Consider the following 27,681-nt stretch of genomic DNA (forward strand, 5'->3'; position numbering starts at 1 on the left):
AAATTGTGTTTTATTGATGGCCAGAATTTATTCAAAGGTTTTTTGGAAATTAAAAACAAAATTAATGGTGCACAACCTCAGATCATCTGCTGTGACTATGCTTCCCAATGAAATTCTGACTCACTGGCTGAATAATTGGGCTCTATAGCACCTTTTCTTTGGTGATACCTGTATCCTTAGAGCAGTGTTTCCCAACCTTTTTTACATCATGGCCACTTTTCTACTATAAACGATTTTTCTCCAACTGAGTTGTCCTCTCGCAAAAGCCTTTTACATGTAAAACCTCCTAAAAACATGTCAAGCTACCATTTAATGCAATTTTCATTAGTTTAAGTTTGCAACTAAAGCCTTAACACCATTTGCATGTCAAATACTATATTGGAGCCTGTTTCTCCTTTTCTTAACTTTATTGGTTCATGTTTCTTACCCCTGTCGTCTTCCCTTACTGGGAAATTTGTTCTTTTTTTACTTTTTTTCTAACCTCTCCCTGTCTCCCTCACTTCTCCCAGACTTTTGCGCCCTCTGTGTTTTTCGCAGGCACACAGGGCCTTTGTCTTCAACTTCATGGTTGGCGCCTCCAATTCTCAAACAACCTGGGATCTCCTGTACGTCAGCCAGGAAGGAACTGTGCATGCGCGATTCTCTTTTTTTTACATCGGTTAGGCTCATGCTCATGCACCTGATCGATGTAAAAATCCTGAAAACAAAACCCACTTGGTGAGGAGAGATATAGCCACCTCTGGTGCTTGGACTCTGGAGCCCAAAATGTCCGTTTGGATGGGATAGTTGCAACACTCAAAAAGCAGGAGTGGGTCACCCCAGCTGTGTGAATGGTAGGTTCCAGGGCCATGGCTGTGCAAACTCCAAGCTCCGAGTTTTGAAAGGACATGTAGCCCCCACAAACAATGGGACCATCCAAACTTCAGGGCACCAACCCCTGAATCCCTGATAGTTCAGATTGAGGGGAGTTCTAATCAGGAGCAAGTGAAATCCATAATAATGAGGGTTTTTTTTTCTGTCTCTGTGGACTCGGGGTTGGGGGACAATATCGGGGAATGGTGATGTCCAGTCCAGTGAGTGAAGGGCAGATACATTCTGACTGTAAAGCAGACAAGGGCTTTGCCACTACTCTGTGAATCTGTGTGATTATTACAATGTAAACAAGGTCTCATTGCGTTGACACCAGGGATAAGAAAAGTGTAAAAAGCTAGTCATTACTGGGCAAGTAGGAACTGTTGCCAATCGGCACCAGAGGTACCAATAATGTTGCCAATTAATAATGATGCTCTTTTTAATGGAATACTTTCTCACTCGCATCGCCAATAATGTTGCCAAATTAACTAGATATGGCAGTTATTAATGATAATATTGCTTTTCAGAGTCGCCAGGTATCAAATGATACCACCACAAGGCTTTACCGGATATAGATCAAAGGACCACACAACCAGTTAGTCAGTTTAAATTCAAAGATAGTTTATTTACACACAAGGATTACTTCGACATGCAATATAAAACACTACAAGTTAAACTACACCGAACAACTACAATAACCTATACTTAACTTCAGGGCAACCGGCTCTATGCAGATGGACAAGGCCTTTGTTCGGATCTTGCGTGGCTGGGTAGAAGAAGTGGCTTCGTTTCTGCTGGACTCATCTGTCTGGTAGCGATCATTGGTGTTGAACTTGTCTTCTGGTCGTAATGCTACACTTGGTTTGAGGCATAGGCCGGGGCCAAGAGAGACCGAACACATGGCTATGTCTCTTTTATCCCTCTGGGATTTTGCGCTCTTTGGGGCGGTCCTTAGCTTTGGACACACTAATTCGACAGGCTTCGATCACTGCCTTGGATTTTGGCCAATAAAGGGGCGGGTACCTTGATGGCTGGGCGTGTCCTGAGCAGTCATTGGCCTTGGCTGTTTGGGCTTTCTTAACAAAGGGAGTGGTGCTGGTTAGTCTGCATCTGTATCGGTTGCCTGAGTACAGTCCTTTTGTACTGGGGAAATGGGCCATTAGAATGCGGGGGTTTCGATCGCGTCTAGCTATCTGGGTTGCAAATACACACACAAGCTCTGAGTGTGTCTGAGTCCTGGGTTGGCCATAATTCCCTTGGTCCTTTGCAGGTGGCCATCTGAGATGGCTACAGAACTTACCTTTAATTCAGTGTTTGCAGGACAAAATCAACAGCCAGCAAGTTGTAGTCCATTGCTCAAGGTTCTTTGCAGATTTATCTCACTTTCACTAAAACGCCCATGATATTAAAATTACGTTTTGACAAGTCATCAGTGATTTTCACCCACCAAACTGACGATCCAAGTGATAGCCATAAATCTGACAGCCTCACTAGATTTAGTTCTAGGTGCTTCACGCAGCTAATAATAATAATCTTTATTTGTGTCACAAGTAGGCTTACATTAACAGTGCAATGAAGTTACTGTAAAAATCCCCTAGTCGTCACACTCCGGCGCCTGTTTGGGTACACTGAGGGAGAATTCAGAATGTCCAAATTACCTATCAGCACGACTTTCGGGACTTGTGGGAGGAACCCGGAGCACCCAGAGGAAACCCACACAGACACAGGAAGAAAGTGCAGACTCCACACAGATAGTGACCCAAGCCGGGAATCGAACCTGGGATCCTGACGCTGTGAAGCAACAGTGATAACCGCTGTGCTACCGTGCGTTACACACGATAACATTGGGCATACCTTTGAGCATTATTTCATCGTCTTTCCAGTTCCCATCAAAAATAATGTAATGTAAATAAAATCAAAAGTTAAAACCTACTTTTCCTCAAACCAAAATTGGAACATTGAAATTGAACTAAAAATGAAGCATTCCTGTTGGCCTTTCCTGTTGATTGCCTGTTTCAACAACTTACATATTGTTTTGCAAATCTAAAAATCTTGACTAACGTGATGCAAGCCATGCTATGAAGGTTCGAGATGCAAGACCGTCTTGGCACAAACTTGGCCCTAAAGCAATCTCAGTTATTAATTATTTCTATGCCAAAAACAGAATGTAAAACCAATTGTATTTTCAAATATTTCAAGACTGCTGGCCTCTACTGCAGCAGAGAGATCCTGCCTGTCTGTGACTGCAGAAAGGACACCTCTAAGCCAGGCAGCCCCTCCATCGCCCGGCCTCCAGGTCCGCCACACCCCTGCTCCATCCTTACCGCCATACGCCCGCTACCACCTCTGCCCTGTGGCTCACTAAGGGCAATTTATCATGGCCAATCCACTTAACGTGCACGTCTTTGGACTGTGGGAGGAAACTGGAGCACCCGGAGGAAACCCACGCAGACACGGGGAGAAGGTGCAGACTCCGCACAGACAGTGACCCAGCGGGGAATCGAACCTGGGACCCTGGCGCTGTGAAGCCACAGTGCTATCCACTTGTGCTAACGTGCTGCCCAAAGTGATGCAAAGTGATGTCAACAGTGTGGGTTCAATTCCAGTACCAGCTGAGGATATTCATGAAGGCTTCACCTTGTCAACCTTGCCCCTTGCCTAAGGTGTGGTGATCCTCAGGTTAAATCACCACCAGTCAGCTCTCAAAGGGGAGAAAAGTGCGGTCCTCTGGGACTGTGGCAATATTTATTTACAGGCCCCAGATTATGGGATGGGGGGTGGGGAGGTAGGAGGTGGAATCCTGTTTGGAACCAATAACATTTTGTTTAAAGTAGACTAAGTTTAAGGTACAAGTGGCATTATTTACTTAATGAGCATCAAGATTCCACAGGTTTGGAACAAACAAAAATAAACTTTACTATACCAGTTCAGAAAAATGAAACAATTTATAATATCTATTTTATACTCTATCATCCAGGGTACTTATAAGGTGTATGTTAAATAACCAGCAAAGTGTTGTCAAACACACTGCACTACCCTATAAATGAGAGGTGTAACCAAATCAGATTCCATGGATTTCTCAACAATCCACCCAGATGTTTGTCACATTGTGGGCCAACCAATCTTACTGAAACTTCATCTTTCTCATGAGGATTTTCAATCTCCTCATTTGAACAGCTTGCCTGGGAATTCTCTTCAAAAGTCTCTCCCACTCTGACAGCTTCAGCAGTGACTCACTTCGCAGGGTTTCAGTCTCGCCTTCTGAATTTGCTTTACCCTGGATTTCACCTTCCAAGCATAATGTCAGATCTTTGGAGTGCAAAGCAAACAGCTCCTAAGGAGTACATTTTCTCCAATGGCCCGCAACATGGAGTCACCAACCTTTGGTGTCTTCTTGACCTTCAACATACTTGGCTGAGAGCCTACACTTTCATAAAGGCTTTCTTTGTTGAAACAATGTACAGCAGGGCAATTTCTGTGATCTATTTTATCACTGACTCACTTTTCATTCGCATAAGGTAAACCGTGTGTTTATCGTTTCTGTTTTTGATACTTTAAATGTCAGGATAGAACATAGAACAATACAGCGCAGTACAGGCCCTTCGGCCCACGATGTTGCACCGAAACAAAAGCCATCTAACCTACACTATGCCATTATCATCCATATGCTTATCCAATAAACTTTTAAATGCCCTCAATGTTGGTGGGTTCACTACTGTTGCAGGTAGGGCATTCCACGGCCTCACCACTCTTTGCGTAATTTTGCGATGATTGACACTTTGAGAAGGTTGTTGCAACACCAATTTTTAAGCAAGTTAGGAGTGGGTTTTTTTGTAAGCATTTCCACACGTCATCGTTACTGTAACGTTCAGTGAAGTGTGTACACTGGGTGACTGGGTATAGAAATGCTATGAGTTGGCCTGGAGAGTATGAGGGGCCATTGGGAGTGGTTGGGACATGAGTTGGCATGGGTAGAGCACGGGGTGTTGGGGTTGGATGATGGGAGGTGAGGGCTTAGAGGAGCTAATACTTAGCAAAGCATGTGGGACAAAGTCCCAAAGAATCTAGACTTGTCACTCAGAAGCCCCAGTGGGCCCGCCCCGCTGATCTACAGCCAAACACAAAAATCACACCATTAGGGACACTTTTTCCCAAGAAACGTGTGCCAAGCCAAGGAATTTCCCAATTTAACCTATTCCCCCTTGATGGTGAAAGTCCAAGCCTTTGTCTGCCCAGCTGCATCTATATCTACAAACGATTTGTACAGGTTGACTTTAGCTCATATAAATTGGCTTCTAAATAATCCTCATAGACCTGTCTTTAAATTGTGCATTTTTGAGACTCAGCTTTTTATTTCAAGAGTATTAAAATAAGCCATAGATTCGTTAAAATGTAATGATAAGTTTACAATACATGATAAAGAAACTGAATAATTTTTTAAATGCACAAGTTGAAGAGGCCAAATTAACTAAATATTTGTCTTTTAAAGCAGAATTCGACCCTCAGTAGGTAAAAGTTCGTTTTTAAAAAGATACTGCTGGAATATATGTAATATGTGCAAATGTGAGTGTTGAATGGGAAAGATCTGTGAGAGGCTCAATCATTTGAGGATGAACAATCTCGGCAATGTAGGTATGTGTTCAGTCGCAACAGAAAGATCGTAGACCACATTTATTGATTTCATGAGTTATATTCTGATTGCCAGTTAGCTCCTCTGCTATTCCTCCCTTGCTCTCCTGAACGGTAGAGCCTACCCCATTTTGGGGTCGGGGAAGAACAATATACAGCAGTCCTCCAGTTCCACATCTAATTGGCTGTTCTTTATATGCCACCAGAATGATCCACGGTGGGTTACTAGGTAGCAGTTGGGTGTTGGAAGATAATGCTGGACAATGGAAGAATGATGAAGGAGGAGTGTGGTGTGGTTGACTATCCTATGGAGGAGTGGTGGAGGCATATACCACCATAGCTGCAATTGAAGTCACAAAGTCTTGATGCTCGGAGAATGTTAGATTTAAGGCATTTGAAAAGCGAGTTTTGGGAAAGTCACAGATGAATTACAGCCCATGGTCCTGCTATTGCAATCTAATATTAATCCCAGTGCCCTAACTACTTCCTATCTTCCCAATTCATATTTTATCCAGTTTTCTTTGCTTCAAGGATACACTGGTCTCGGCCTTAACAATCTTATGCGGAAAATATTTTCTCTTAACCTCCTCCTCACAAAATTTTAAATCATGATTCCTCATTCATATTTGAAAGGCTTTCCTCATCAGTATTCATTACATGGGTAAGGTCTCTGCATTGCTTGCTTCGGAATTGCCAGATGCTTACACAAACAGGAATATATATGTGCTCAATTTACATTTTGTGTGGCACCAGTTATGCAATGACTCTGGCGATGAACGCTTTTGGGGCTTGTCAAATATATCACTGTTGTCTCCACTTCCGAACAGGACCATGGGCTGTAATAGGGGCTGTTTAGCACAGGGCTAAATCGCTGGCTTTGAAAGCAGACCTAGGCAGGCCAGCAGCACAGTTCAATTCCTGTAACAGTCTCCCCGAACAGGTGCCGGAATGTGGCGACTAGGGGCTTTCCACAGTAACTTCATTTGAAGCCTACTTGTGACAAGCGATTTTCATTTATCATTTTCATTTCATTTCTGTATAATAATCATCTTTCAGTGCTTTTGATAGAATTCCATTCAAGGGAGAAAAAAAAGAAAAGTTTGTCTTCCGAGTAAATCTGATTAGGATCTATTGGGAAAATACCTGGTTGTTCTCTTCTGAAAAATAATGGATATTTTCCCCCATTCCTAAAAAGGACTGCAGCCAAAACAGCCAGAGTGCCAGCAACTCCCGCTTTACATTAGAGTGACCAGGCTCTGAATAATGTTAAATTTTAAGGGAGCCTCAGGAGTAACCTAGATGTGTAAATTTTCAAAAAGAAATGATGGAGATTTGGGGAGTTTCATTGCGCTGTTATTGCCAATATAGAAAAAGTCAAGTTTTCTTGCAAGTCATGTCTTGTACTAAGCACTGTCATCTGGGTAGTTAGTTACGTTACACCAATTTGTGTTGAAAGGCCCAATGCTCAAAATTCATTTATGTGCTGATCAGTATGAATCCCATGATTGGGATATGTGCCCAAGTCTTCAATAGCTGGTCGAATTATTTTAAAATATCGAGGAGGGAGTAAGCATAGATTATCATAGAATTTACAGTACAGAATGTACAATACATAAACTCAAAAGCTAAGCATGTGATTTGATAATTAAAAATGCAAGTCACATTGTGAGTTAAAATTGATTAGAGCTGTAAAACCATTCAGTGAAGCTGAAAGCAGTGGCAGGAGTATTGATCATTTTCATTTAATTGTACAGTAAAAATGATTTGCCTTTGTTTCAACAGCTCCCAATTTGACACTAATTTGAATCATTAAATATTTTGATAAAAGTAGCCTTTGGATTTGTCAATAAGTGTCTGAATGATAACTTAGTTCCCTGCAGTGATGATTACTGTTTCCAAGTCATTATTCCTGAGTTAAATAAAAGCCATCGTTGCAACGGTAAACATTGCTGATTGATTAATTATGTATTAAAAAATGTAAACTATTACAATGGTTAGCAGTAGCAAATTAATACATAGGTTTGCAAGTAATAAGGAGAATATTATATAACACCTTACCCAGTATAATTGTAGTCTTTTATCACTTAAGGTTGATTATACCCACCTTATCTCTATAACTTCCTCCAACTCTGGTTTAGCACACTGGGCTAAATAGCTGGCTTTTAAAGCAGACCAAGGCAGGCCAGCAGCACGGTTCAATTCCCGTACCATCCTCCTCGAACAGGCGCTGGAATGTGGCTTTTCACAGTGACTTCATTTGAAGCCTACTTGTGACAATAAGTGATTTTCATTTCATTTCATTTTCAACTCGACAACCCGCTGAGATCTATGCGCTCCTCCAATTTTAGCCTCTTGCACATTCCCTATTTCTTTCTCTCCACCGTGACATCAGCTGCAGAAGTTCCTTATCCATCTTTCAAATCGCTCCTTAAAACTTACCTCTTTAACCAAGTACGAAGTCTTACAACACCAGGTTAAAGTCCAACAGGTTTGTTTCGATGTCATTAGCTTTCGGAGCGCTGCTCCTTCCTCAGGTGAATGCAGAGGTCTGTTCCAGAAACACATATATAGACAAATTCAAAGATGCCAAACAATGCTAGGAATGCGAGCATTAGCAGGTGATTAATCAAACGGGACCTGGGATTCATGTCACATTACATTCATCCCCCACCATCTGGCCTGCGAAATCCGACCAACTGTCCTGGCTTGATACAATTCACACCTCTTTAACCTGGGGTTACCCCATCACTGGATCTGTAAAGATTTAATCACCTGCTAATGCTCGCATTCCTAGCATTGTTTGGCATCTTTGAATTTGTCTATATATGTGTTTCTGGAACAGACCTCTGCATTCACCTGAGGAAGGAGCAGCGCTCCGAAAGCTAGTGACATCGAAACAAACCTGTTGGACTTTAACCTGGTGTTGTAAGACTTCGTACTGTGCTCACCCCAGTCCAACGCCGGCATCTCCACATCATGGCTCTTTAACCAAGCTTTTGGTCGTGCCCTATACATTTATGTAAGCCAATGTCAATTTTTGTCACATAATGCTTCTGTGCAGCTATTCACTTAACGATACTATATGAATGCAAGTTATGGTTTATACTGTGTAAGAACTTTATAACTTTGCCGTACTGAATACTCAGAGCCGGTGTTTCACTTGTCAGCTAGTGCTGTGAATGTGGTCTTTTTGACCCCCAAAATCAATGGTTGCCTTTTATTAGATTTGTAGCATTACCACACTGAGTGGCTGGAATAGATATGTTGTTATACAGCAGTTTAAACAAAATAAAATGTAATGCAGAGCGGCATGGTGTCACACTTCTGCTTCACGACGCCAGGGACCTGGATTTAATTGCAACCTTGGCTAACTGTGTGACGTTCGCACATTCTCCTGTGTCTGCGTGGGTTTTCTCCCACAGTCCAAAGATGTGCAGGTTAGGTGGGATTACAGGGATAGGTCGGGTGAGTGGGCTTGGGTAGGGTGCTCTTTCGGATGGCCTGTGCAGATGCGATGGGCAAAATGGCCTCATTCTGCTTTGTAGGAATTCTATGGTTCTAATTTGTCTTCATTTACCTTTCCAGTGTGACAGTAATTTAACAGCTTTTGATAAACCAACATTTAATAATAATAATCTTTATTGTCACAAGTAGGCTTACATAACACGGCAATGAAGTTACTGTGAAAAGCCCTTCCTGCACGACTGAAGCACTGCCTTAGGTAGGGTTTCCTAAACTGTTTGTGGGTCACCAGATGAGATTATGGAGTCACGTGTTCTGAAACTCTGGAGCACGGACTGATTTCTGATAATTGCGATGCCCCTTTAAATGTTTGTTTCTTTGTTGGTGCGATTGGCCTAACAGACTGCTCACTTGAGTTTACCATATTTATTCCAGGCATGGATTTTAGTAAGGCACTTGATAAAGTTCCCCATGGTAGGCTTCTGCACAAAGTAAGGAGGCATGGGATAGTGGGAAATTTGGCCAGTTGGATAACGAACTGGCTAACCGATAGAAGTCAGAGAGTGGTGGTGGATGGCAAATATTCAGCCTGGATCCCAGTTACCAGTGGTGTACCGCAGGGATCAGTTCTGGGTCCTCTGCTGTTTGTGATTTTCATTAATGACTTGGATGAGGGAGTTGAAGGGTGGGTCAGTAAATTTGCAGACGATACGAAGATTGGTGGAGTTGTGGATAGTAAGGAGGGCTGTTGTCGGCTGCAAAGAGACATAGATAGGATGCAGAGCTGGGCTGAGAAGTGGCAGATGGAGTTTAACCCTGAAAAGTGTGAGGTTGTCCATTTTGGAAGGACAAATATGAATGCGGAATACAGGGTTAACGGTAGAGTTCTTGGCATTGTAGAGGAGCAGAGAGACCTTGGGGTCTATGTTCATACATCTTTGAAAGTTGCCACTCAAGTGGATAGAGCTGTGAAGAAGGCCTATGGTGTGCTCGCGTTCATTAACAGAGGGATTGAATTTAAGAGCCGTGAGGTGATGATGCAGCTGTACAAAACTTTGGTAAGGCCACATTTGGAGTACTGTGTACAGTTCTGGTCGCCTCATTTTAGGAAGGATGTGGAAGCTCTGGAAAAGGTGCAAAGAAGATTTACCAGGATGTTGCCTGGAATGGAGAGTAGGTCTTACGAGGAAAGGTTGAGGGTGCTAGGCCTTTTCTCATTAGAGCGGAGAAGGATGAGGGGCGACTTGATAGAGGTTTATAAGATGATCAGGGGAATAGATAGAGTAGACAGTCAGAGACTTTTTCCCCAGGTGGAGCACACCATTACAAGGGGACATAAATTTAAGGTGAAAGGTGGAAGATATAGGAGGGATATCAGAGGTAGGTTCTTTACCCAGAGAGTAGTGGGGGCATGGAATGTACTGCCTGTGGAAGTAGTTGAGTCGGAAACATTAGGGACCTTCAAGCAGCTGTTGGGTAGGTACATGGATTACGGGAAAATGATATAGTGTAGATTTATTTGTTCTTAAGGGCAGCACGGTAGCATTGTGGATAGCACAATTGCTTCACAGATCCATGGTCCCAGGTTCGATTCCGGCTTGGGTCATTGTCTGTGCAGAGTCTGCACGTCCTCCCTGTGTCTGCGTGGGTTTCCTCCGGGTGCTCCGGTTTCCTCCCACAGTCCAAAGATGTGCGTGTTAGGTGAATTGGCCAATGATAAATTGCCCTTAATGTCCAAATTGCCCTTGGTGTTGGGTGGAGGTGTTGAGTTTGGGTAGGGTGCTCTTTCCAAGAGCTGGTGCAGACTCAAAGGGCCGAATGGTCTCCTTCTGCACTGTAAATTCAATGATAATCTATGATTAATCTAGGACAAAGGTTCGGCACAACATCGTGGGCCGAAGGGCCTGTTCTGTGCTGTATTTTCTATGTTCTATGTTCTATGAAAGGGTTGAAGTATGAGGAGAGATTAAACTGTATGGCCTTACACTCGCTGGAGTTTAGAAGGATGAGAGGTGTATAAAATACTAAGAGGGATTGATGAAGTAAACATAGACCAAATGTTCCTCCTTGTGGAGCAATCTAAAATGAAAGGCCATACATATCGGTTGAGAGGCGGTAGATTTAGAACTGAGATGAGGAGGCACTACTTCTCGCAGAGGGTGGTGAATGTGTGGAACTTGCTGCCCCATGGTGCGGTGGACTCAGTCATTAAATTGTTTCAAGGAGATAGATCTATTTCTGATTTTTAAAACGGATTAAAGGGGATATGGGGTACAGACAGGTAGGTGAATTTGAGACCAGGAAGAGATCAACCATGAATTGATGAATGGCGGAGCAGGCTCAAAAAAGGGCTGATTGCCTACTTCTGCTCCTAATTTCTATGTTCCTAATTGCTGCTGCAAAAGCACCCGTGAAAAGGTATTTTTTTGGCAGAGAGCCAATTATTTCAATAATCAGATTATCTTGCATCAATGATCAGGATCCGAATGCATTAAAAATCGTAATTCTATTGCATTAATAATCGGACTCATTTTGCCTCAATAATGAGGTTCCTATTACATCAATGCCCAGAATCCTATTACATGAATACTTGGGTTCCTATTGTATTCATAATCAGAGTGCTATTACTTTAAGATTCCAGATACTGTCACATTAACAATCAGGATACTGTTACACTTTCGTAGTCTGTGCCTATTGCATCAGAATCTTATTGCATAAATAATTAGCATCCTAATACATTAACAATCAGGGTTCTATTACATTAATAATCAGGATCGAAGTACATTAGTTGCACCGATTCTAAAGCATTAATAATCAGCTGCTTATTGCTTCAGTAATCAGGAATATATTGCATCAATAGTCAGGATGCTAATACATTAATAATCAGTGTCCAAATACATTAATAATCCATGCATTATTTCATTAACCTGTCGCATACATTTAAAAAAAAAAAAAAAATTTCAAAAATTATACCAGACAAAACAACCCAAACAAAAGCCCCCAGTCCACCCAAACCGTCTGCCTTAACAGCCAATGGTTATCAACTCCCAAAAATGCATGATGAACAAGCCCCAACCATTGTAGAACCCATCACTTGTTCCCCTCAGAGCAAACTTCACCTTTTCCAGGGCCAGAAACTCCAGCAGATCCCCCCGCCACGCCGAGGCACAGGCTGGAGAAGCTGACCTCTACCCAGCAAGACCCGCCTACGAGCAATCAGCGAGGCGAAGGCCGATCCGACACCCCGGATATGGCTTCCAGGCGACCGGGCTCCACGCCTACATGTAAAACCTCCGAAATGGTGATGAACACTGCCCTCCAAAACCTTTCCAGCTTCGGGCAGGACCAAAACATATGAACATGGTTTGCAGGGCCCCTCCCACAGTCCTCCACCCCCTCGAATAGCCGGCTCATCCGAGACTTTGTGAGGTGCACCCTGTACATTGTCTTCAGCTGTGTCATGCATGAAATCGAGGCATTTACCCTCCGCAACACCTCATACCACAAACCCTCCTCCAGCACCACCCCCAACTCCTCCTCCCACCTCGCCTTAATGCCTTCCATGGAAACTCCGTCCTCTTCCAAGATCCTCCCATAAAATTGCCGAGACCACCCCCATCTCCAAACTCCCCCACTGACAGCACCGCCTCCAACAACAAGGAGGCAGGCATTGTCGGGAAGGTCGGAAAGACCTTCCTCGCAAAGTCCTGCACCTGCATATACCTAAAGCATTCACCCTGAGCCAGCCCAAACGTCTCGTCCAACTCCTCCAAACTCGCAAATTAGTGGGCAGCACGGTAGCATAGTGGTTAGCACTGTTGCTTCACTGTGCCAGGGTCCCAGGTTCGATTCCTGGCTTTGGTCGCTGTCTGTGCGGAGTCTGCATGTTCTCCCCGTGTCGGCGTGGGTTTCCTCCAGGTGCTCCGGTTTCCACCCACAATCCCGAAAGACATGCTTGTTAGGTGATTTGGACATTCTGAATTCTCCCTCAGTGTACCCGAACAGGCGCCTGAGTGTGGCAACTAGTGTTAATGTAAGCCTACTTGTGACAATAATAAAGATTATTATTATTATAAATTTCCCTTGCAGAAACAAATCTATCTTTTCAATAATCCTCCTCTTTTTCCAGCCCTGGAACCTTGCATCCATGCTCCATGGTTCGAACCCATGATTGCCCCCTCATCGTCATTCCCACCACCCCGACCCTGCTCCCAACCTTAAATGCTGTCTAAACCGCCTCCAGATCTTCAACGTCGCCACTACCAATGGACACACCGTATACTTCTCTGGGGCCGTTGCCAACGCTCGCAACCCAATCCCCTGCAAGAGCCTGCCTCCTTCCTCACCCACAAAGCACCACCTTCCCTGCTCCAGCCCAAACTTTCTCTCCATTTGCCACCCAATAATAATACAACAAATGGGGCAGCACGGTGGCACAGTGGTTAGCATTGCTGCCTACGGCGCTGAGGACCTGGCTTTGAATCCCAGCTCTGGGTCACTGTCTGTGTGGAGTTTGCACATTCTCCCCATGTCTGTGTGGGTTTCACCCCCACAACCCAAAGATGTGCAGGGTAGGTGGATTGGCCACGCTAAATTGCCCCTTAATTGGAAAAAATAAATTGGGTACCCTAAATTTGTTTTAAAAAAAATTAAAAATAATAATACAACAAATAAAGAAAATTACTGCGGATGCTGGAATCTGAAACCAAAAAGAAAATGCTGGAACATCTCAGCAGCATCTGAGTCCAGATGACCAAGCTTTGTCAAAGCTAAAGGCAGAGAAGGAGACTGTGGAGTGAGAATGAAAGATGAGTCATAGCCACAGAAACATAGGGAAACAGGGTGCTAATAGCCACAGAAAGCAAGGGTGCTAATGGCAGTCCCCAGAGAGAACAGTAGATATGAAAGGTCAAACTGCAGAGAAACCAACATCAGAGGGTAAACTGTGACAGAGGTAGATGTGGGGGGAGGGGAAGGGGGAAGCAAAGGGGAGAAAGAGTACCAAAAGGTGGATAAGATGGGGGGGGATATATATATATATAAAGAAAGACAAGAGAGAAAGAAATGGTCAAAAAACCAGTTAAAATGAAAGGGGATGAAAACAAATGCGTTGAGGTGGGGTAGGGCCAATCATCTGAAGATGTTGAATTCGATGTTGAGACCAGAGGGCGTGCCTAACCGGAAGATGAGGTGCTGTTCCTCCAGTTTGCGTTGAGCTTCACTGGAACATTGTAGCGGGCCAAGGACAGACATGTGGGCATGGGAGCAGGTCTTGTGTTAAAATGGCAAGCAACGGGAAGGTCCTCAAACACTCCTCATACGACAAGCTCTTCATTCCAGAGATCATTCTTGTGAACCTCCTCTGGGTCCTTCCCAAGGCCAGCACATCCTTCCTTAGATACGGAGCCCAAAACTGCTCGCAATAGTCCAAATGGGGTCTGACCAGGCCCTTATACAGCCTCATAAGTACATCCCTGCTCTTGTATTCTAGCCCTCTCGACATGAATGCTAACATTGCATTTGCCTTCCTAACTGCTGACTGAACCTGCACGTTAACCTTAAGAGAATCTTGAACAAGGATTCCTAAGTCCCTTTGTGTTTCTGATTTCCTAAGCGTTTCCCCTCTGAGAAAATAGTCTATGCCTCCATTCCTCCTTCCAAAGTGCATAACCTCACACTTTTACACATTGTATTCCATCTGCCACTTCTTTGCCCACTCTCCTAGTCTGTCCAAATTCTTCTGCAGCCCCTCTGCTTCCTCAATACTACCTGTCCCTCTACATATCTTTGTATCATCTGCAAACTTAGCAACAGTGCCTTCAGTTCCTTCTTCCAGATCGTTAATGTATATTGTGGTCCCAGCACAGACCCCTGAGACACATCACTGGTCACCAGCTGCCACCCTGAAAATGATCCCTTTTGCCCACTCTCTGCCTTCTGCCAGTCAAGCAATCCTCTATCCATGCCAGGATCTTACCCTTAACACCATGGGCTCTTAACGTATTTAACAGCCTCCTATGCGGCACCTTGTCAAAAGTCCTTCTGGAAATCTAAATAAATCACGTCCACTGGTTCTCCTTTGTCTAACTTCCTTGTTACCTGCTCAACAAGCTCTTAACCAATTTGTTAGATAGTGCGCAACGTCTGATGCACTAAAATAGTATCACACTGCGGGAAATGTTTGGGAAGGACTGGTCTAAAGCACTAGCACAAGTGGTCATTGTTTATTGATTAGCCTAAACACAATACTGAACTGTTGTGAGCATTACAGACATGTCCAAACTTCTCGTCATCTAATACCTACAGTTTACAATTGAATAACTAGATACAATCAGGAAAAGAAAAACCCGACCGATTCTAACCTCTATTACCCCCACATCATCTGTACCCTCCTCCCCAAAAGCCCTAGCCACACCCCATCAACCTCCTCCCTCTTCCTAGTCCAGGAAGAGTGAGGCCAATTTTAGTGCCTGATTAGAAGCAATTTAAATCAGTAGGAAACATGGTCCATGTGGCGTAATGCACATCAAGTGATGACTTTTTCTACAAGCTGTGGTAACAGAGCTGTGAAGAGAGGTTGGATAGGCTTGGGTTGTTTTCTTTAGAGCAGGGAAGGCTGAGGGGGCACTTGATTGAGGTGTATAAGATTATGAGGGATATGCACAGGATGGATGGCAAGCAGCTGTTACCCTTAGTTGAAGGATCAAAATGAAGGGCATAATTTTAAATGAAAGGCACGAGGTTTATAGGCTAGTTGAGGAAATAAACTTTCACCCAGAGGGCAGTAGGAGTCTGGAATGCACTGCCTGGCAGGCTAGTGGAGGCGGGAAACTTCACAACCTTTAAAAAGTACGTGGATGAGCACTTGAAATGTCCTAACACTCGAGGCTGTGGGCCAAGTGCTGGAAAATGGGATTAGTGTAGGTTTAGTGTAGTCTTGGCAGTGCAGACTCGATGGGCCAAAGGGCCTCTTCTGTACTCTATGATTCTTTGTCCATGACAAAACTCTCTATGACTATGACAAACTGGTTAGTTATTGCAGACATTTATGTAAATTGTGTGTGAAGGGACTAGATGCTGAATAATAATAATACAATAATAATCTTTCATTGTCACAAGTATGAAGTTACTGTGAAAAGCCCCGAGTCGCCACATTCCGGCGCCTGTTCGGGTGAAGCAGGTACGGGAACTGAACCGTGCTGCTGGCCTTGTTCTGCATCACAAACCAGCTGCCTTATCCACTGAGCTAAACTAACCATTAGTTCTATTAAAATTTAGGAATTTGATATCCAAACAAATTATAAACTGTTATGTCTTGGTGGATTTTACTTTTACTCACAGTACAGGAAAAGGATAATCAGGTTGCCACACGGTAAGTTACTTAACCAGTTGTCAGAGTTTATTGCAGCGATTGGATTGGATTTGTTTATTGTCACGTGTACCGAGGTACAGTGAAAGGTATTTTTCTGCGAGCAGCTCAACAGATCATTAAGTACATAGAAAGAAAAGGGAATAAAAGAAAATACATAATAGGGCAACACAAGGTATACAATGTAACTACATCAGCACCAGCATCCGATGAAGCATACAGGGGTGTAGTGTTAATGATGTCAGTCCATAAGAGGGTCATTTAGGAGTCTGGTAACAGCGGGGAAGAAGCTGTATTTGAGTCTGTTCGTGCATGTTCTCAGACTTCTGAATCTCCTGCCCGATGGAAGAAGTTGGAAGAGTGAGTAAGCCGGGTGGGAGGGATCTTTGATTATGCTGCCCCCTTTCCCCAGGCAGCGGAAGGTGTAGATGGAGTCAATGGATGGGAGGCAGGTTCGTGTGATGGACTGGGCTGTGTTCACGACTCTCTGAAGTTTCTTGCGGTCCTGGGCCGAGCAGTTGCCATACCAGGCTGTGATGCAGCCAGATAGGATGCTTTCTGTGGTGCATCTGTAAAAGTTGGTGAGAATTAATGTGGACATGCCAAATTTCTTTAGTTTCCTGAGGAAGTATAGGCGCTGTTGTGCTTTCTTGGTGGTAGCGTCGATGTGGGTGGACCAGGACAGATTTTTGAAGATGTGCACCCCTAGGAATTTGAAACTGCTAACCATCTCCACCTCGGCCCTGTTGATGCTGACAGGGGTGTGTACAGTGTCATGATATGCAGACACACACACAATAATATACAGACAAGCAGCTAATGGACACAAAGAACAGGACATGACCAATAAGCAGGCAGGACACTCAGGGGTGGGATCTGACTATAAAAGACACGAGGCACTCACACTCCACCTCTTTCCACTGATGAACATCTAGAGAGTCAGTCAAGGTGTTATTACAATCTCACACCCCCACCATATGGCTAAGAGCTAGTCTGGTTCAGTCAGACAGAGTAACCACACTTAAGATAGCAGAGAGTCGACTCACAGAGAACTGTGCTAACTGTGCTATTAGTTCAACAAACCTGATTGAACTTACTTAAAGGTCTGGAGTATCTTTCTAATCCCTAAGACCCCCCCCCCTCAACTGCCCTGGTAGTACAAGTTGGAGTTGGAATGCATGTGTCCTTGCGCAGTCTGCTGATTTTAATGGTTTGTAAAGGCTTTGGATTGATCCAGAGTCTAACCTTAGAAAAACTAGATTCATGATTTTCTTGCAGTTGGGTAGCTTCCATAAGACCATAAGACGTAGGAGCAGAATTAGGCCACTCGGCCCATCGAGTCTGCTCCGCCATTCAATCATGGCTGATATTTTTCACATCCCCATTCTCCTGCCTTCTCCCCATAACCCTTGATCCCCTTATTAATCAAGTACCTATCTATCTCTGCCTTAAAGACACTCAGTGAATTGGCCTCCACAGCCTTCTGCGGCAAAGAGTTCCACAGATTCACCACCCTCTGGCTGAAAACATTCCTCTTCATCTCTGTTTCAAAGGATCGTCCCTTTAATCTGAGATGGTGTCCTCTGGTTCTAGTTTTTCCTACAAGTGGAAATATCCTCTCCACGTCCACTCTATCCAGGCCTCGCAGTATCTTTTACGTTTCAATAAGATCCCCTCTCATCCTTCTAAACTCCAACGAATACAGACCTAGAGTCCTCATATGTTCCTCATACGACAATTCTTCATTCCAGGGATCATTCTTGTAAACCTCCTCTAGACCCTTTCCAAGGCCAGCACATCCTTTCTTAGATATGGGACCCAAAACTGCTCACAATACTCCAAATGGGATCTGACCAGAGCCTTATACAGCCTCAGAAGTACATCCCTGGTCTTGTATTCTAGCCCTCTTGACATGAATGCTAATGTCCTGTTATGCTCTAGGCGTAGCATAAGCGGCTTCCTTGTGGTGCACTTGACAAAGGAAGGTTCAGACGTGGAGATAACTTCACCACGTTTATTAAACTATTTACACTTCTACTACTCGAGTTCGCCACTACTGTTAATCCTTCTATAGCTACTCGGACTGACTAACCAATCTGCTGCAATCCACGTGGTGGGAGTGATATTGAATCAACCCTGTGTCTGTACTCACTGACTGTCTCCACTGGAAAGAGGAAGATCATGTGTGTGGTGTCCTTTATATATGGGTTGGTGTAATGTCCTCCTGTGGTCGTGTCACCTCTGTGTGTATCGTGAATGTCCATTGGTCGTGTCCTATCTAACTGTTCTATTGGTTGAATGTCTGTGTGTCATGTCTCTGGTGCTCCCTCTAGTGTCTAGCTAGTCTACATGTATTTACATTAACCCCTTGTGTCTTTACAGTGATGCATATCACCACATCCAACATTGCATTTGCCCTCTTAACTGCCTACTGAACCTGCACATTAACCTTAAGCGAATCGTGAACAAGGACTGCCAAGTCCCTTTGTGCTTCTGATCTCCGAAGCATTTCCCCATTTAGAAAATAGTCTATGCCTAAATTCCTCCTTCCAAAGTGCATAACCTCACACTTTTCCAGATTGTATTTCATTTGCCACTTCATTGCCCACTCTCCTAGCTTGTCCAAGTCCTTCTGCAGCCCCCTTGCTTCCTCAATACTACCTGTCCCTCTACAGACCTTTGTATCATCTGCAAACTAAGCAACAGTGCCTTCAGTACCTTCTTCCAGATCATTAATATATATTGTGAAACGTTGTGGTCCCAGCACAAATCCCAGAGGCACCTCACTAGTCACCGGCTGCCATCCTGAAAAAGACCCCTTTATCCCCACTCTCTGCCTTCTGCCAGTCAGCCAATCCTCTATCCATGCCAGGATCTTACCCTTAACACCATGGGCTTTTAACTTAGTTAACAGTCTCCTTCAATCCAGCTTCAGAGAAGTTTGACACACATAACCTACCTCACAAAAGTGGCAGAGACTGGAAACCTCTCTCTCTATTGAGCAAAAAGCACATTAATGCTGTATGTTTTTGGGAGGGAGAGGTCGGGAAGTACTTTGTTTGGAAAGTGCTTCTCCCACTTTCTTGGTCTTTCTTTCCTTTTAAGCATTAAAATTTTTCATATTGCTTTTTAAACATTGTGTTTGTCAGGATGTGAGATCTCAGCCCTGGATAATGAAAATGTTCCCATGTCAGGGACCAAGCCTCAGGGTGGAATTCTACCATTTTGAGACTTAGGTGCAGTGATCAGAATGGCGGGATCCTGCGCCAGATTCTGTGCTTGGAAGCTAATTAGTTATGTACAAGCGAGATCCCTTCTGACTCTCCTGGTGGGCTGGCAGCTGACCGTCCACCTGCTCTTAGCTGGCTGGTTCGAAGGCCCCGGTGCCATATTGAAATACCACTCCAGCATTGTCATATCACTCTCTTCAGGATGTCAGAAACCCAGAGGGAAAAGGCTAGCAACCTCAAGAGGAATTCTATTCCTTGATTCAATCACCGTGCCCATCACCTGTGAGGTGCCCATGCCCCACTTGGACCTTTACCCACCTCATCTGGAGTCTTTGCGCTTCCCCTACCAACAAACAATGTGGTATCCATTTGGCCCTCTAGTCTGTGATCTTTTCATGCAGCCTTGTTGGGGTCCAGCTTACCTCCCCTTGGTCTTCTCTCTGTCTTCCCGGGCTTCACCTCTCACTCCACCACCGATTAAACTTCAAACCTTTGTTGCCGTGGCAGCATGCGTCCTGCAGCACAGTCCTGTCCAGATAAACACTGCTGCGTGTCACCACGGACAAGGAGTCCCCTGTACTCCCCAACCCCAGGTGCAGTGCTGATCTGACTCAGTATCTCAGGAGGTTCCAAGCCTCTAGCAACACGGTGCTGTCCGTGAAGACTAGCTCGGCATGGAGATGGGGGGCAGGAACCGTTCTGCCCCACCAGAGCGGTGAACAGCGCAACAGGAGCAGCGCAGCACTATGGCAGAAACATTGTTGCACTCAACTTGCCGTCTCAGGCTAACTGAGGACTGCCTTCTGCACACCACTCATTAGTAATCGGGTTTGACACTGACGCAAATTCCCACTGGCATGATGCAAGATTGAAATGCATAATAGGATGCTGATGGGTAGCTGTTTTTAATGAGCGTTCATGAGATGTAAATGGATGCAAATGGCATTTGTGCCATTAACCCGCCATTGATAGAATTGCAACATGATTTTATGCCAGCGTGTTTCCATCTTTTTGTCTCTGGCGAGGTTCACCGCTCACCTGCCACTGCTGTACCACTGTCCTATTTTCCTTTGATTTCCCACACTTTTTGAGTGGAATTGTCAATTTGTGCTGAATTAGGAATAGTTCTGTGTTCAGAGCCTTCAGGAATTGGATCGAGAGTCAACCTCATTCCTCATAACATAAGAACCAGGAGCAGGAGTAGGCCATCTGGCCCCTCGAGCCTGCTCCGCCATTCAATGAGATCATGGCTGATCTTTTGTGGACTCGGCTCCACTTTCCAGCCCGAACACCATAACCCTTAATCCCTTTATTCTTCAAACAACTATCTATCTTTATCTTAAAAACATTTAATGAAGGAGCCTCTACTGCTTCACTGGGCAAGGAATTGCATAGATTCACAACCCTTTGGGTGAAGAAGTTCCTCCTAAACTCAGTCCTAAATCTACTTCCCCTTATTTTGAGGCTATGCCCCCTAGTTCTGCTTTCACCCACCAGTGGAAACAACCTGCCCGCATCTATCCTATCTATTCCCTTCATAATTTTATACGTTTCTATAAGATCCCCCCACACCCTTCTAAATTCCAACGAGTACAGTCCCAGTTTACTCAACCTCTCCTCGTAATCCAACCCCTTCAGCTCTGGGATTAACCTAGTGAATCTCCTTTGCACACCAGTACGTCCTTTCTCAGGTAAGGAGACCAAAACTGAACACAATACCCCAGGTGTGGCCTCACTGACACCTTATACAATTGCAGCATAACCTCCCTAGTCTTAAACTCCATCCCTCTAGCAATGAAGGACAAAATTCCATTTGCCTTCTTAATCACCTGTTGCACCTGTAAACCAACTTTCTGCGACTCATGCACTAGCACACCCAGGTCTCTCTGCACAGCGGCATGTTTTAATATTTTATCATTTAAATAATAATCCCTTTTGCTATTATTCCTACCAAAATGGATAACCTCACATTTGTCAACATTGTATTCCATCTGCCAGACCCTAGCCCATTCACTTAACCTATCCAAATCCCTCTGCAGACTTCCGGTATCGTCTGCACTTTTTGCTTTACCACTCATCTTAGTGTCGTCTGCAAACTTGGACACATTGCACTTGGTCCCCAACTCCAAATCATCTATGTAAATTGTGAACAATTGTGGGCCCAACACTGAACCCTGAGGGACACCACTAGCTACTGATTGCCAACCAGAGAATCACACATTAATCCCCACTCTTTGCTTTCTATTAATTAACCCATCCTCTATCCATGCTACTACTTTACCCTTAATGCCATGCATCTTTATCTTATGCAGCAATTTTTTGTGTGCACCTTGTCAAAAGCTTTCTGGAAATCCAGATATACCACATCCATTGGCTCCCCGTTATCTACTGCACTGGTAATGCCCTCAAAAAATTCCACTAAATTAGTTAGGCACGATCTGCCCTTTATGAACCCATGCTGCGTCTGCCCAATGGGACAATTTCCATCCAGATGCCTCGCTATTTCTTCCTCACAAGACCCTTGCAGTCAACCACCTTAGCTGGGTATGAATTCAGGCCCCCAGAGGTGAAAGACCAGTGCCTGATTCACCGCTTTTTCCTCCATAGATTTTGCATTTTACACCCTGTACCTCAGACCTCTTTGCATTTATTTTTAAGAGGCAAAATTAGAGAAAGTACTGCAATATGATGGTAAGAGTTGATGTTTGGAGTGATGATCTTTTACCAATCAGGAATATTTTTGTTTTCTTCATGTAGGAAGATTCGCAAACTTCTGTCACCTTCTGAAATGAGGAGAGCTTCTCGGCGACCTTGCCTCCCAGTTGTCACGCCACCTCTTCAGCCCTCTTTTACTCCCTCTGATCAGTAAAAGTGACCTGACACTGCAGAAGCCATTGTCATTGCAGACTGAGAACATTAAAATGTGGATTAAGTCAGACTGTCAAACTTGTCAAGAGCAGAGCATTAATTTTACACATCACATGGATTTTCTTTCAGGCCTTTATAACGTTATTGTCAGTTGTTCGGTGTCAAGATGAAGGAGCAAATTATTGTTTATGTTTTGATGGCAGAGTTGATTTTCCACACTCTCAGCAGACAAACATGCAGATTGTTTCACTTATATTATCTCCTCGTGCTGTCAGAACAATGGTGAGAGCAAATATGTTACTGTCTTGTATAGATAGTTTGTACATTACTTTGATTGTACAAATAGCACTGCAGTACTTCAATATATTCTTTAACGTGCTTTTTAGGAGTACTTGTTAGTGCATACATAGATCAGGGATGCCCAAACTGCGAGCTGTGGTTCAGGGCAGTTGAAACCTAGACAACCCAGCCCTATTTTATCCTCACAGTTCTTGTTTGTTGATCTGTCCTTTATGAATTTTGTGGGCCTTGAGTATTGAAAAGGGCTGTTCTTAATCTTTACTGTTGGATTAATCCCAACTCAGCACACCAGAACATCTTAATATTAGCAACTTCAGGGTAGACACAAATTTGTGGAAATTTGAACTTTAAATATGGCCTCAAAGTTCCACAGAAATAACCCATGCACTAAGATAAAAACTTGTAGGTGGAAGCAGTTCATAATAATATTAATAATAATAATCACTTATTGTCACAAGTAGGCTTCAATGACGTTACTGTGAAAAGCCCCTAGTCACCACATTCCGGCACCTGTTTGGGGAGGCCGGTACGGAAATTGAACCTGCGCTGCTTGCCTTGTTCTGCATTACAAGCCAGCTGTTTAGCCCACTGTGCTAAACCAGCCTTGTTTTGTCTTACTTTGTTACAAATTTTGAAGGCAAGAGAAGCAAAGTCCGTTGTGTTTTCAGAGTCCTTTCAAACATATTTCGTACCTGGAAGAGAAAGCCCCCATTTGTGATTATTTCAGTAGCAAGGCTTGCATTCAAGCTCAGCCTGCTGGGTATTTGGAATACCAGCCCAACAGGGGCAGAGAGGTACACCATTTTGTGCATCACCATAACATGAATGGCAATCATCTAATTAGACAAATCTATTGGGAAACTGCCAGTCCATAACTTGGTATCTGGTCGATCGGTGAGCATTGTCAATAGGCAAATATTAAAAATGAGGAAGAATTAATAAATGGAGAAATCTAACAATTCTTATATCTCGCACCTAGTGGTAATATGGAGCCTGTGGGTACTGTTTGAAACACATTTTGATGTGTCTTTAAGGGAATATGCAATAGAAAATGTGACCAAAGCTATCATTGAATCCAACATACCAGGTACGTATGGGCTGAAATACTTTTCAATCAGTGAAATATTTATGTCAATGATGCATATGGAAGATTTCCCTCTTTAACTTTTTCCCAGTACCAACATCAGACCCAAGAGCTTATACTAACATCTTTTGATACAACAATGGAGAGAACATCCCATGTTATCCAGCAATCATGACGTCTTTCACAGATACACTCTCATACACTTTGGTATGTTTTAGTTGAGTGATGTGTGAAGAATCATAATTTTCTTTGGTGGCACCATTTATCTGAAGCCGCAGAAGAAACTTCATTTTGTTCAGTGTGGAATTGTTTCACAGAACCAATGTAATTTTTAACACCGGTAAACTTTCAAATTTGTTATCGGGCTTAAGCAGACATGTACTGAATGCTAGAACCCATATTAATAAGGCTTCAATCTATTTTCAGACCTCTTTACATTTATTTTTCCTCATTTGTCAGATAATCCAGATTTTACACTATTTTATTTTTTTTAAATAAATTTAGAATACCCAATTAATTTTTTCCAATTAAGGGGCAATTTAGCGTGGCCAATCCACCTAACCAGATCTTTTTTGGGTTGTGGGGGCGAAACCCACGCAAACACTGGGAGAATGTGCAAATTCCACATGGACAGTGACCCAGAACCGGGATCGAACCTGGGACCTCGGCGCCATGAGGCAGCAGGGCTAACCCACTGCTCCACCGTGCCGCCCTCACTATTTTCTTTTATGTGTCTTGAATCAGACACAGATTAGCAGAGTGACTGTACCAATTAAGGCTGTAACTGGTTACCTAAATTGTGTGGTGTCGAAATAGTGTGGCGGTGACTCTTTGCATGTTTCACTTAATTGGTGGAACAAAATTAAAGCACTATTTTCTCTTTGGATACAAATGAAAAAAATACTTCCCTCCCAATCTGAATCTAGAGAACTAAGGGGATAGAAAGGTAAAGCCCTTCAGTCTTCCTGCTGTCCTTGATAGTGGTGGGAAATCTGTGGTCCTCGGGCTGCATGGGGCTGATCAGGGTTCTGAGTGCGGCCCGTGAGACACTTTGTTGACGACTGCCCATGGGAAGGGTTGCCTGACTCTGGTTCCTGTCCGTGTAATTTCTTTCCTAACAGTTTAAGTGATACGCATGTAAAGCAAGGGGGCTGAAGCGAGGTGCATGCTGATTGCACACAATGACTGTGAGAACCATGCATTCCCTCCATGTCCAATGAAAGCACTGCTATGATTCAATTAACATGCCCTGCAAAGTCTAGGTACACAAGTGCAGTTAGCAACATTACCCTATCCTGGGAGACCGTCTTGGTTACAACACCGATGGATGAGGGACGTTGCACTTTTTAATGTTATTTTTGTACTATAAATAAAGCAAGCTTAAATATTTCTTTTGTTTATACCATTTGAAGTCGATGACAGTTCTATTACTATATGAATGATTAAGCATTTTCTGTAACTTGTTATAAAATATGTGACATGTATTAAATGTATTTAATCTTATTCATGGGGTCATGATTAGTGTACATGCGTGATTTCAGTCTTGCAGACCACTGAAATGAATGGCGCGATCCTAAGGCCATGCTGCGCGCAAAAAGCACACTGTGGCCGTTGAAAGCCAGGAGACCCCGCTCCCGGGATCTACCAAGCTCGTAACCCTTGCAACATTCACGCAATCCTGCTAGACGTTATGATGTGAATCCCGCCCACAATGGGAGCGATCACATTTTGCAGTCAGCCTCACTCTAATGTGCAGATTTCAGAGGTACCTGAGGCTTTGGGATCAATCCCTTTGCCTCGGAGACCTCATGCGAGCTTCGTTCAGCACTGGTCCCCACAAATTGGGATCCGATGGAACGGCACTCGTGGGGGGTCTCCAAACATTTTAAAATGGTGTCCCGATCTTTCGCTACAGTGGGGGGGTTCCCACGCGCCGGAACTCCCCACTGTACAAAATGGGGCTATGTGCAGCTTCGGCCACATGTTCTCCGTTCAGGCCCCTCATTCAACACGAAGCGCGTTGAATAGCCATGTGTTTCTCAGCACTGCGAGTGCTGGGAGACACGCGGCTAAATGCGCCAATTCGGGGACTTTGTTCCCTTTTGGAGAATCGCGCCTGAATTCACAAGCCTAGGGTACTTATCACTGGGGTAAAGTCTATTATCTCTGCATCATTACACTTTCTGCCACCTTGTTCAATTGCCTTGTTTGGTTAATCCTTTTCAGTTTTCAAAAACTCACTTCACAATGCCAAACAGTTGCAGAGGACCCTTTGTTGTTGTTGCCATGCTGAATAGGTTTACAGATAGTCATCTTTGGAGCATCTCATGGGAATTCCTCATCTGCTGCCACTCTCCTTATTTAAATAGACAATTCTTGGCCAATTGGTTTCTGGAGCTTCCATCGCAGTGGGAAGACAAACTTTTATTTTGACAGAGACAACATGTTTGGGCCAAGAGAAAAGAAATGATTAGGTACTTGGATGCAGCTTTGTTACATCCTAAGAACCTATTTTTTGGATAAGAAAGACATTCACCAGTCTTTATCTGTGCATTGTGCCCATAAAGAAGAAAACATCTTTGGGAGGTAGTTGTTCTGTTGAGAATTTCTTTTAACATAAATGCAATATTTGGTCGCCAACTCTGCACCTATCCTACGGATGTTACGGTTTGGAAAGTACTCTCCATGTTGCATGGGTTCCATTTACTTAGCTCGTGACTGCATATTTAGATTGATCCTGAGCTCAAGTCATTTCCACTTCAGGCTTATTTCATGTTTTCTTTTAACCAAATTTATTTTGAATTTGTTGTCTCTTAAAATTACCATCATCGTACAAGTCTAGCCCCGATGGACAGGAAGGTTCTGGACCTGTAGGGAGATAAATTTTAAACAAATTCTCACGGGCACTCCCACCCATCACTTCCGCATTTGGTGGGTCCACGCAAGTAAACCTACTTGTCGAAAGTTGGTCGATCATTTTCACATGCTGATAGGTATGTATGAAGAGATTCCCACAGGAATTTGAATTTAATGTCTCGAGTAAAGACTTTGTAACACTTGAGAAACGTGAAAAGTGCTACTTTGAGCAGCACTTCCTGGGGGGTGTTTCACATTCTGATTGCCTTACATGAATAAAGTCTCAGTCACCTCTGACAAATAATCTCAGAGAATTCTTGAGATCATAGACACGGTTCAGGCGTTTTTGGGGCTTCCCTTTGGAAGGTTTTAATCAGACAATCACCATCCGCAGAAGCAAGCTCGTGCTGTGGTGGCATCTGCTGGTGCTCAGCTCCAACCTGGTGAACAACCGGGACAAAAACAATGGAAAGAGAGTAACAGGTTATATGAGAAGCCATCCATGAGAGAGGGTCTACAGACTTGGCTTCCTTGATCTATCTGATGAGTGGTGCTTCCACATACACACGCTAACTGCCATAGCCTCCTTCAAGAAGAGCTGTTCCCTCGTGGCCACAAATGTTCTGTCACTGAAAATCAGCACTGTCTTCAATTTCTTTCGATGTCACTAGCTTTCGGAGCGCTGCTCCTTCCTCAGGTGAGGAAGGAGCAGTGCTCCGAAAGCTAGTGACATCGAAACAAACCTGTTGGACTTTAACCTGGTGTTGTAAGACTTCGTACTGTGCTCACCCCAGTCCAACGCCGGCATCTCCACATTCAATTTCTTTGTCTCTGGTTCCTTACAGTTCTCTCAGTTGACTGCACATAAATGAATATAGGCAGTAATGGATGGATTGTTTGCTGGGGTTTTCCTTTCATCAACTTTCATTGCAATAACAATAGCCAGAATTAGCAGGCAGCCAGATGGGCATCGTTGACTGACTTCCCACATGTACAGGCTGTCAGAGATTATACATTGCACCAATCGGAGG

The 27,681-nt window shown here is 43.8% G+C and overlaps 1 protein-coding gene across 9 annotated transcripts in view; it reads left to right on the top strand.

The window, feature by feature from the left end:
* Window positions 1-25,297, top strand: part of mta3 (metastasis associated 1 family, member 3) — a 435,625-nt gene extending 410,328 nt beyond the window's left edge. For all 9 annotated transcript variants that reach the window (XM_072510300.1, XM_072510268.1, XM_072510293.1 and 6 more), the window contains one exon: window positions 22,300-25,297. In XM_072510300.1, coding sequence (XP_072366401.1) covers window positions 22,300-22,411 — 112 coding nt within the window. In that variant the 3' untranslated portion in view covers window positions 22,412-25,297. The remainder of the gene's footprint in view (window positions 1-22,299) is intronic.
* Window positions 25,298-27,681: the final 2,384 nt, after the last annotated feature.

The sequence above is a fragment of the Scyliorhinus torazame genome, chromosome 1, assembly GCF_047496885.1.
Source record: "Scyliorhinus torazame isolate Kashiwa2021f chromosome 1, sScyTor2.1, whole genome shotgun sequence".
Taxonomy (NCBI): domain Eukaryota; kingdom Metazoa; phylum Chordata; class Chondrichthyes; order Carcharhiniformes; family Scyliorhinidae; genus Scyliorhinus; species Scyliorhinus torazame.